This window comes from Necator americanus, chromosome III (assembly GCF_031761385.1).
Source record: "Necator americanus strain Aroian chromosome III, whole genome shotgun sequence".
Lineage (NCBI taxonomy): Eukaryota > Metazoa > Nematoda > Chromadorea > Rhabditida > Ancylostomatidae > Necator > Necator americanus.
In genome coordinates this window covers 9308316-9319775 of record NC_087373.1, presented here as the reverse complement: position 1 = coordinate 9319775, position 11460 = coordinate 9308316, and the positions used below count along the sequence as shown (strand labels likewise).

At 40.2% G+C, this 11460-nt stretch overlaps 2 protein-coding genes across 4 annotated transcripts; one reads left to right on the top strand and one right to left on the bottom strand.

The window, feature by feature from the left end:
* Positions 1–472: 472 nt before the first annotated feature.
* Positions 473–2297, bottom strand: RB195_009071 (uncharacterized protein; the record flags this gene model as incomplete). 2 transcript variants are annotated; one of them, XM_064195899.1, is made up of 5 exons in its annotated part: positions 473–739; positions 798–930; positions 981–1227; positions 1293–1386; positions 2196–2297. In XM_064195899.1, the coding sequence occupies 5 exons, from the start codon at positions 2295–2297 to the stop codon at positions 473–475; spliced, it is 843 nt and encodes a 280-aa protein (XP_064047043.1). The 2 variants fall into 2 exon arrangements, with proteins under 2 accessions (XP_064047043.1, XP_064047044.1); XM_064195898.1 differs by lacking the exons at positions 473–739; positions 1293–1386; positions 2196–2297 and having other exon boundaries at positions 779–1162.
* A 1376-nt stretch (positions 2298–3673) lies between these two features.
* On the top strand, positions 3674–10563 carry RB195_009070 (uncharacterized protein; the record flags this gene model as incomplete). 2 transcript variants are annotated; one of them, XM_064195896.1, is made up of 12 exons in its annotated part: positions 3674–3745; positions 7565–7660; positions 7725–7843; positions 8192–8291; positions 8577–8711; positions 8806–8880; positions 8987–9112; positions 9211–9286; positions 9668–9756; positions 10102–10167; positions 10232–10387; positions 10462–10563. In XM_064195896.1, 12 exons carry the CDS (start codon positions 3674–3676, stop codon positions 10561–10563), a joined length of 1212 nt encoding a protein of 403 aa, XP_064047041.1. The 2 variants fall into 2 exon arrangements, with proteins under 2 accessions (XP_064047041.1, XP_064047042.1); XM_064195897.1 differs by having other exon boundaries at positions 7565–7680; positions 7739–7843.
* Between the last annotated feature and the right edge of the window lie 897 nt (positions 10564–11460).

Here is an 11460-nt window from a genome sequence, read left to right as displayed (position 1 = left end):
ACAGCTTATTTGATCACTCCCTGAACTATATATATATATTTATATATATATATATATATATATATATATATATATATATATATATATATATATAACTTAACTTAATTGGCGGGCTGATGAACATATATATATATATATATATATATATATATATATATATATATATATATATATATATATATATATATATATATAAAAAAAAAATCGGCGGCCTGACGCGATTACCCACACTTGTGTGCCGCCATCGTCCTGCTTGAACACAGCTCTTCCAGCTGGTGGCTTCTTCCAGCTCGAACCCGACGAACTCTTCAGAACTCGTTGGACAAGGCGATCTGCCGGTCTCCTTAATATATGAGCAAAGGAAGCGAAGACGATTTACTTTAGCCACTTTCGAAGGCGGTGCCAAGATGTCGATATCTTCTACGTGTCATCCGCCGGTAAACCACATCAATTTCTGCGTAAAAATCTTGTGTCATTGTGTCACACCTAGGCCAAAAGTAGCCAAGTAGCCGTCTAAGCAGCTTTCGTTCCGTGCCAGGTCAAGCCTCTCCATAACCGTTGATGGTGCTGCCCAAGTCTCCGATCCGTTCATCATGATGGGGCGAATTGCGGATAGGTAGACTCGCAGTTTGACTTCGTTGGTGATGGAGGTCGAGCACAGACATTTCGTTAAGGAGTTAAATGCAGAAGTGGCCTTAGCGCATCTTTGCTGAACATCTCTCTCGTAGCTGCCGTTGTTCTTCAGAATACAGCCGTCTCAGGAACTCATTGACGAGTTCTATCGGTTGTCCGCCCACCCTGATTCCCGTTCGAGGTCTCGAAGAGATCCACATCTGCTTGCATTTATCAGGGCATAGGCGTTGTCCGTAGGCTGCAGCCAGCTTCGATACAAGGTTGACAACATGTTGAAGTTTCGTACTGCTTTCGTACCTTTGAATATAACAACATCGTCGGCGTACTCGAGGTCGGTCAAGGGGCACCCTGATGGTGCTAAGACAATGTCGGCAGGACACTGGTCGACTGTTGTTCGCATAATGTCGTCAATGGCGAAATTGAACAGGAAGGGTCCTGCCACTGCCCCTTGTCTTACACCAGTTACCTTTTCAAATGATGTTGTACATCCGCCTGATGTTCGAACTGCAGCAGTTGTTCGTTGATTCATGTCATCAAGCAAGCGAACGAACTTTCCTGGTACTCCATCGGCGCGAAGCGCGTTAAGAAGACGGTCTCAATGAGGAGAGTCGAACACGGCTTCAAAGTCCAGAAACACTAGTTGCATTGGCTTCGAATACCGCTGCCAGATTTCGATGACTCTCCTGACGATGAACACCTGGACAATCGTAGATCGGCCAGGACGAAAGCCAACTTGCTCGTCGCGCGTTGTTTCTTCGCGATGTTTAATGAGTCGGTCCAGGATAATGCGCTCCAATACCTTGTACATAACACGCAGCGAAGAGATTCCTCGATAATTCCTTGGGTCCGTGACGGATAACTTCTCGTGGAGAAGAATATGATAGCGTGTCTCCACGAATCAGGTATCCTTTCGTTTATCCATATTGAACATTTCTGCGCTAATCCCGTCGTCTCCACCAGATTTTCCATTCTTCATTTTCTGAATACAAATCAGGACCTCCGACCTCGGTCGTGGGGGTCCTCGTTAACCGCGTATGTCGGTCTATGAACGTGTTCGAGTTATAAGCTGACGGTGCTAGCCGGTTCAGCAAGGTCTTGAAGTGTTCCTTCCAAATTGGAAGGGTTGCTTCACCGACAGCTACCCCATCAGCAGTGCTGATGACATGGGAACATCTTTTCATTTTGCCGCTATACTGTTTTACGAATTGTAATTGAATATTGAATGATTTACGAATCGTAGTAAAACGTGATGGTTCATCCCAAGTGGACTGGTACGCCAGTGACTCTATCCTCTATCCTACACATTAGACAGTGTGACACCTCGTCGTCCTCGTGAAAACTTTGATAGGCTGCGATTGTTGTTTGAAGGAGTATACATTATATCAGATCCTCTAATCTTCGAGATCACAAACCCCCTCCAGTCGTGATGATTAACCGTGAGAAATTCGAAGCATCAGAGCACGATTGAAGTCTCATCGAAGTGCACAACATTGCAGATGACTTTGGGCTTATTTCTACAACAGAACACAAAATTCAAAGTCAACCGTGACCTTCTTTACTACCTTAATTCCTGTTTCTCTTCGAGCTGGTCGAGGAGGCGCCAGTAATTCTTCCATTTGCCCCGATCGCGTGCCAGAGTTGCCCAGCAGTTCATCTTTTGGCATGGGACAGGAAGAGATAATTTTCTTGAAGGACTTGTCGAAGAAATTTGACCGTCGTGTCGACGGTCTTCCTTATTATCACGGGAAACCTATACGCTCACGTCTCTGGTCCAGCGGTTGTCGTTAAAGCAAATCACGTGTCTGTCCCACCTTATTTTACTTTCCTTGGGAAGCGTAAGTTAGTCTCTAATCTTCAATCGCTGAAGTAGGAGAGAACTTCGAATCCCGTGCCTCACTTTATGTACTGAGCAGAGATGCCTTGTCCAAGCCTTCCATGACCTCTTCCGTCTCAACTGAGTCTCCAAGTCGATGAAGGTGAGACAGAACGGCATCTTGTACTCTCCTGATACCTCAATTTTCGAAACAGTGTGAAAATGCTGCTCGCATGGCTGTCCTTCATCGAAGACTTTTCAATTTTATCTTCAGGGTCACTCTTGTAAACACCTTGCAGATTACGGTCAGATTTAGCGATAGTTGTCTTTGTCGTATGGATCTCCTTCTTATACAGTAACACAGTCTCGTTGCTCTTCCACTGTAAAGGTACCTTGCATTTCGACAAGAAACGTGTAAAGAGCCTCGCCAGGGTCTTGATCAGTATCGGTGGAAGGTTCTTTAGATATTTTTGTTTTATTCTGTCGGGACGGGGTGCCGTACGATTTTTTACCGACGTGATAGCATATCGTATTTCGCACGGGAGAACCTCTGGAATGACATACTAATCTTCCCTCAGATGGTGAGAGGCAAGTGGACATTGTGCAGTGTGAAGCGTGTGTTGAGAAGTTCTCAAAAGGGGGTCGTAAGAGGGGCCGGAAAATTAAGAATAAAAATTAAACTAGAGTTTGGAAAATCAGAAAAAATGTAAGGAGCAAAGAGCAAAGGAAGACGAGGTTGTCGATTTAAAATAAACATATATTAAGGGGTACAAAATTTAGTGTAATTTAGGTATACAACATTTAGCAGAAAAACTGCTGCTGTAACTGCTGTAACTTGAAGGAGGATCAGCAGTGAATGGCATGTTTTCACCGCATATCAGAATATATTCACAAATGAAACGTATTCTAAGGCTCTTTTTCAGGTCCCGATATCTGCGACTAAAAAATGGAAGAGTTGTCTCATGGAAGTAAAAACGTCAATGATGCATATTCAGTACTTCAGTTCAAAATAAATTTGATTATTATTTGAATAAGCGATTGAAGATGACTCGCGGTTGCGGTTTAGGAAGACTATTGTAGCATAAATAGTTAAGCTAAAAAAGGGGTACACAAACCACAAAATGATTTTTAAAAAATTTATTCTTCATAATTCTGGTAATGAAACTACTGCACTTTTTGAGGTAATCTTGAAAATGGACGACTTTGCTTTTTTTGGTATTCTAACTTATGCTTGATGACGTCGGAGTCGCTTCGGTGGCACAAATCGTGGAAATAATGTGTAGTCGTACATGCAAGGCGGTAAGGCAACCCTCATTATCTGAACGAGAAGGAAAGCCTTCAGAAAGGAGAAAGAAGAAGCTCGCAGACAAGGGAAACGTACCAGTGGCAATAGCATTCTTTCTAAAATATCAAGATTTCTATAAACAAGCCTCTCTGTTACTTTTGAATTAGCACAAACAACTGAAATCTTGAATAAATGTGATGCATAATAAATAACGTGATAATGTTGTGGAGGTGATAAAATAGAAAACCAATTGTTTTAAATGCAATTAACTACCTAAAAGTTTTGATCCCTTCGAAATATCGACTTGTTGTCAAACCCATCAAGTCTAAACACTACAAAATTGTGTGTTACTAATTTATATGAAAGAAATGAAACTATCCAGAGGTGACTTCGTATTGAGTACTAAGAGACCATAGGAGCCAATCTTCATAGCTTGCACATTGCTTCAGCACTCTTCTGTTACAACCAGTTCAATATGTTGAAGATCAGCAGTAATACGGAAACGTAGCGTCGAAAATTCGCTTGAGATGACAAACGAGATCTTCAGAAGCTAACAGAAGTGTGAGAGCACCAAGTAGAAGTAGAAGCATAGCTGCAATGAAAAGCAAGCACGCTGGCTCAAGTTAGAAAGTGTGGTGCAGACTTATTTATGCGCGATTACAAAGGCTTCGATAAGGACATCTGTAAATTGGCCATTACATCCTGTGTTGAAATAAATACTGATGCTGGTGACTTATTGTGATTGGAAGGCTCAGCGCGATGCCTCATTTTTTTTTATTCTGACGGTCAGGAATCAATCCCTGCCAAAGGTGCTATTTTTGCATTTAGCGTAAAAAGAATTTAAAGAGCACATTTCTCATCCGACAGTGACGAATTTCTTAATTTCAGTCGAAAAAGCAATTCTGATGCTGCTACAGAGCGAAAAAAGACATCTACAGACGCAATTAGGGATAAAAATAGTACAAAGTAGGCTCAACAAGTTTCTGAATATCTACGCTCAAAGTGAATTTTATGCAATAAACCTGGCTGAGATCTGTAGAGAGAGATTTCTTGTATATTTCTACAAAGTTTTTTTTGCCTCTAACTTTTCTAGTCTTTTTGAAACCTAGTTTAGAAAAATCCCAATGTTTGCCTCAAATTTTTGAGTTTTTCTCAACTAGCTTTTGAGAGAACCAGGACACCTACAGATGCCTAAATTTGCAGTTAAGGGTTTTCCTTGATGCTCTATCCAGATATGGAATCGGATTTTTCAACGGCACTACTGTATCCTCGCGACAGGAAAAAGAGCCAAATCTCAGATTTTCGGCAACGCGTCAAAGTCTGTGTGACTTCAAATAAATTTCCATTACCCAGTACATAGTTTGTGAAAACGAAAAAGTTTGTTAGCGCTTCGCTGTTTTGCTGTTGAGTGAAATGAGCCGCACCGTCGAATTAGCTTCCCCGCGGACCTCACGTATTTCCTATGGTAGTTGTAGAGCAGGTGGTAAGAGGTTCCGCTGCGATTGGACGACGGTCGATGGTTCAAGAATGAATATCCACAATAATCCCTTACTGCGCTCTTTGATTGCGAAGATTAAGAAACGGAAAGGGAAGCTAAGGAGCGAAATCCTCAGGGTATTTGGGTAAATGGAGCATGTGTAGCGCAGTTGGTAAGAGATTCCGCTCTAATCGACCGATCGATCGATGGTTCGAGACGACCCTACTGCCAACCAACCTTCTCATGGTTCCCGGGCATCACACATGTTTGGCAGAGTAAAGAAGCACTCACTGAACTCATCAGCTTGTTGAATTAACTCATGATGCACCCCGCTGTTCGTGAACCTCAAAAGATTCTGAATTGAAGTGGAACCCATTAGTGACGTTACTGAGATTAAAAGAGAAAAGAGAGAGTGAGGAAAAAGAAAATCCTCTGCCTACGTTTTTTTGATCTCGTTTGAAAGTATGTAGTGATCTTGTTCATTTTTGTGGATCCTAATCTGACTGATTATCACTAGGAACATCCGGAGGTTTTCCTTGAAGTGGCTGTAACACTAATATAAATCATATGATCAATCATATAATAGTAACATAAATTTAATCTAATATTGTATATATTTTTAGTGAAACATTTTGCAGTAAGTGTATAAAGGTGATGAATAATACCTTCATTGATTTCATTGCTTGATTTAGTATAATTTTTGGTGATCGGAGACATCATATGTATCATTCAATTGGTTTGAACTGAAAAAAAAATCAAAAAATTAAATAGCAAATAAATAAAATAAATGCGTAAATTAAATTAATAACTAGTCAAACTATTTATGACTTCCTCACCAATGTTCCTCATGACATGTAGATAAACTTATTGGAATTCTCACTAGAAATAATAAAAACTAACAAATATCAACAACAACAATTTACAAGAACTGCTAAATGAACCTAAGCGACGTCAACTTTTAAACTTTGGTTTTTCCGTATATCCAGCCTCATTTTGAATTAGAAATGATGAAACAGAGCAATGCTTTCTAAAAGATTTCAGTTGCATTTGCAAGCGAAGATTGCGTACGGCATACCTCATCGTACCGTCAAACGAATATGGTTGTCAAATTTGAGAGAAAAAAAAGTTGAAAAATTAAAAATAGCGTGTAGAAAAGTCATTTTGTGCAGAGTACTAGGGAAAATTCACCGGAAAGTCTAAAAGGCCATATAACCAAGAGAAACACGAATTCTATCGAAATGTTTCAGCGAATCAACGTATGGAAATCAGCGAAAATAAAAGCGATGCTAATATTAAAACTAGTAGCGCTTCATTTAGATAATTTTCACTTGATTTAATCACTCAGCGTCGAGAATTTCAAGTTATCTTGTAGCATAAGGCAAATGATAAATTCACTGGCGTATCAATCCGCTTGGGATGCGCCCCCACGTTCACTCCAATTCAGAATCGTTTGAGGTTCACGAACGTGAAACTGGCCATTTATCAAGTCAGTGTTTTTATCCTTCCAGGAAAGTCTTGTACCTATTGATCGATCCCAGAGGGAAGAAGTGCTTAATTGACTTTAGAGCAGCTACGAAATCTACCTTCGTGAAGGTTCCAAATTCTGCCCGATTGTAACCATGGGTCTTTTTCTGTCTCTTTTTCTTTACGCCACGCGACAAAAAACAACGAAGAAGCAGCAGTATTTTCTCACAGTTCCAATGAGAATCTTGAAGATTAACCATGAAAAGGTGCAAGACGAAGGTGAAGATTTAGTACCAAAATCAGCAATAAATAATTTTATCTCAGTGATCACATCAGCATTATGGCTTAAGAGATTCTGCGAGAGTTCGAAGTTAAGAGCTTTTTTTGTCTGCTTTTAGTTTTGAGATATATTGCTCGATTTAATTAATTTATTGATCAATCTGACATGTGGATATAACAGGACAGAGCCACACATCAAGAGTTCAACGTCTAAATCATATTTTTGGACAAAGAATAATTTATCGGACTCGCAACATGACAACAACAACACAACATGAGGATCATTCGTTTTCCTCGCATTCCATACTTACTGAATATGTTTTGTGGGATTGTGCTGAGGAGGAACTCAAGAAGCTAAGAAGGAAACTCATCTTAACATGCCTGAAACAATTTCAACAGTTTAAGAAGAATACTCATACCGAAATATTAGCATTTGGATTTGAACAGCATAGATTATCGCGAAAAACAGCACGGAGGGTTTGAACAAAGCAGAAAGCAGGCGCTATTCTTGTATGATGTTAAAAGATAGTTAACAAGCATTGAAGTGTTTCCGTGACCTTCGGCCCAGTGTTTATAGAAGGAGTATTGTTTATTTTGAGTCCTTCATATTTAGGCTCAGGGTAGCCATATTAAACTCGCAAAAGTGGACGCCACCGTAGAGAAAACTCTTGCCGAGAAATATGGCGTTTCTGGCTTTCCAACACTTAAGGTCATGCGGAACGGAAGGAGGCTAGTCGTATTCTCTATTGTTTTGATGTACTTTCAGCATTCAGATCCAAGAATTCAGATTCGAATATAAAGGTCCACGCGAAGCTTATGGAATTGTCAAATATATGACTGAACAAGCATTGCCAGCGGCGAAAAAACTAGACGGAGTCTTTGAGGTGGAAAGGTGAGTTTTTTTTACCTTTTGGATCACCAAAGTTGCACTCTCTTCAAGTCAGACTGTGCGTCTGTACATATAGTCGGATCAAAACGACATGAACCACGACTCAGTTGCGTAAGCGGCTGCGTTCGAAGCGTTGCGGTGGAGCGTGGAAGTTAGGATCAAGAGGGACTCTTGTTAGCAACCCTCATCGCTGCAGCCCACGATGGCCCACCTCGACTCCAACCGCTACCTCCACCACGTCCTTTCGAGCACAGCAACGCAGGTGAACCGTGCTTCATTTCGCTTTGACCCTGCCATGCTATACTCCTCATTCACTTCCCTTTGAGTTCTTGTTATTGAGTTGTTCTGCAGGTTCATGGTGAAGGATGATGTGACGATTATTGGGTTCTTTGCTACAGAATCTTCTTCCGCTTTTGAGGCCTTCTCTGATGCTGCGGAAATGCTTCGCGAGGTATCGTATAAACAAAACGAAAACAAACTAGCGAAAGTGTATATTTGTATGTCGATGTCGGTTACAATGATTATTGCCGGACCCTAGAGATTTCGTCGGGATTAGTACAGAGATATGAAAAAGCCGTAATGTGAAAGCTAAAAACCTTGATAGCGGTTGATAGAAAGGGCGATTGCAGCGTTTATTTATGCATTCACGCTACAGCAACATCAGTTTTGCACATGCTTCACACTTCATAAATTTCCGACTTGACCCATTAGGACGATGCAGAATCTCTTTATTCAGGAGTTCAAATCCATGGGCTATGTATCGGATCCGAAAGCTTTCAAAAAGTACGATGCAAAACCGAATGACATCATCATCTTTTATCCTTCTCTTTTCCAAAGCAAATTCGAGCCTAAGAGCAGGACATTCAACAAGGTAACTCAAATCCGTTTACAATTAATAGGGGAACTTTCGTAGTTAATTTGTACTCATTGGCATTCATTAACCGGAACATTCTTCGACTTTACAGGCAGGCGCTACTCTCGAAGAGCTGTTGTCGTTCTTTCGCGATCATTCTGCTCCTCTTGTCGGCAAGCGAACTAGAGTCAGTTTCTGTATGTAATTGCAGAAGCGCTAGCTATTGATAAACTAAAACTGATTTACGGATTGTTTTCACCCTTCTCTAACAATGTTAGACTTTCTTCAATTAGAGCAATGTCGCTACCCGATACTCTAAATTCCCACTTGTTGTCGTCTATTACAATGCAGATTTTTCGCTGCAGTACCGAGAGGGTAGCGAATACTGGCGTCAGAAAGTCCTTAATATCGCACAAAAGGTTGGTTTTTTTTTTTTGTCACGCGGGCCTCTTATTCTCTAGCCTTCTATGTTCATTGTCAGTACTCCTTGTTGACTTTTTCCTAGTTCTTTTTTTAGTATCAAAAAGATAAGTACATCTTCGCGGTGTCTGACGAGGAGGAATTCGCTGAGGAACTCGAAAGCGTCGGTTTAGGTGTTACATCGTTCTTTTTTTTTTTATTAAAAGGCTGGAATATGATGCGTATTGCATTCGAACTCATGAGGATAAGTATGAACCGTTGCCGAAACGAAAGTACTCTATATAAATTGTGCAATTTAAGCGGATTCCGGACTAGAACACAACGTTATTGTGTTTGGATATGATGGCAAAAAAGTATCCGATGGACCCCAACGAATTTGATGATGAGCTTGAAGAAAATCTGGAAGGCTTTATGAAGAAAATCAGTGGTGGTAAGCAAGGATATTTCTTTTTTTTTTGAAAATTTTCAATCTTTAAATCTCCTCAGTAATGTAAGATTATGGGTTTTTACTACAAACAAGTTGTCATCATTGCTAACTGAACGAATATCTTTAGGCAAGGCTAAAGCTTTCGTCAAATCTGCTCCCCTACCTCGTGATGATAAGGGTCCTTTGCGGACGCTGGTTGGATCAAACTTTGATAAGGTGTGTATTCAGAGTAGTTATTATTTACTGAGTGTCAACAGGAAGTTTTTAATACGTAAAAGTTTCCTTCTGATAGTGAACTACTAGAAGCTGTGTTTGACGTTATAATCATTTTCCGAAATCTCTGGTGTTTTTTTTTCTTCAAATTCATACTCCATTTTTTTCTACTTTTTAGATGGAGAAGCCTTGGATGTGTTTTGTTTCGTTCAAAGAGCGTTCCTATTCGTATAATTTATAATGTGAACGAAGAGAATCCTTCGACTCTATCAAACTTAGATTCGATTTTATTTCTCGCTTCTGGTTCGTAGTGCAATATTCTGTGAACATTCATACAATGTTCTTCAGATTGTTAACGATGAAAGCAAGGATGTGCTTATTGAATTCTATGCTCCATGGTGTGGTCATTGCAAGGTAACTGGTTGAAGAACTAGACACCGCCTTGTTCATCGAATTTCATCGTCTACTCTATTTTCAGGCTTTTGAGCCAAAGTACAAAGAGCTTGCAGCAAATCTGAAGAAAACGCAACCAAATCTGATTATAGCTAAAATGGACGCTACCGCTAATGATGCTCCTTCTGCATATTCAGTTGGAGGATTCCCTACCATTTACTTTGCACCCAGCGGAAAGAAAGTGAGATTTTCCTTTCAGTGAAGTAATTTTTCCGCTATCACAGCGTCTTGTTGTTCTGAAATCATCTGTTTCAGTCAACCCCGATTAAGTACGAAGGAAATCGAGACTTGGACCACTTGACGAAATTCATGGAAAGCAACGCGGTGAAATCATTCCAGAAGAAGGAAGAACTATAGAGCCGCTTGAACATTATAGTCTTTTCTGACCTGCTTTCTGTTCGTAGGATGTTCATAACTTGGTACGTTCCACTTCCACCTCATGTTACTGTTTTTCTAGTGAACATCTGTTGTTTCCGCAGGTCACGTAAAGTGCTTCCTGTATTTTTTATGTTGACAGCCAGTGTTGTGATTGTGCGCGGTGGCAATATTCAATTCCTGCTAAGGTGGAACTGAATTTTTTCGTAATTTTCAAGTGCCGGAGTGTTGTATTTTTTCTTTCATTTCATTCGTTGTTATGCGACTTCTCAATATTTTACGTGTATAACTGTCATATGGTTGTCGTAATAAAAGCCTTCTATTCAATTTGGTTTTTGTTACCTTTATGATTTATCAACACAACAGCACTCACTTTCCCTTTCATAATAGCATTTTGCGAGTTGGTGATTTCTTGATTATTTTGCGATTGGCTACTCACACCACTGTTGTTGTCGAGATCCTACGCCAGTGATTCTTATGCATCATGAAATTTTCGAAGACCATGTTCAACAAGAGTCGTATGTAAGTCTGACGCGATCCGGTTGTCATGAGCCCTCTTTTCCTTACTTCATCTTTTTGGGTGCGTATCGAACCCAAAACTAAACTAGGAATGCAAAACTGTGTTAGATAAGGACCACTTACCTCTTACTTACCTTACTCTCTATTTATACGGAGGAAAGTGTAAAACATGTTCAGTTGTTTGTGCCCTAAAATACGTCCATAGCTTACACTCACTTTTATTCATACCTTTCAAAAGTTTGAGTGAAAGTTTCTTGAATTGCGAAAGCAAGGGGCGAAACTCTGGTTCTAGATGGTGGTTGGGACTTTTCTTGAGGTGAATGGCCATTAATGGTAACTTTTGTTAGTGCTCCTCCTATA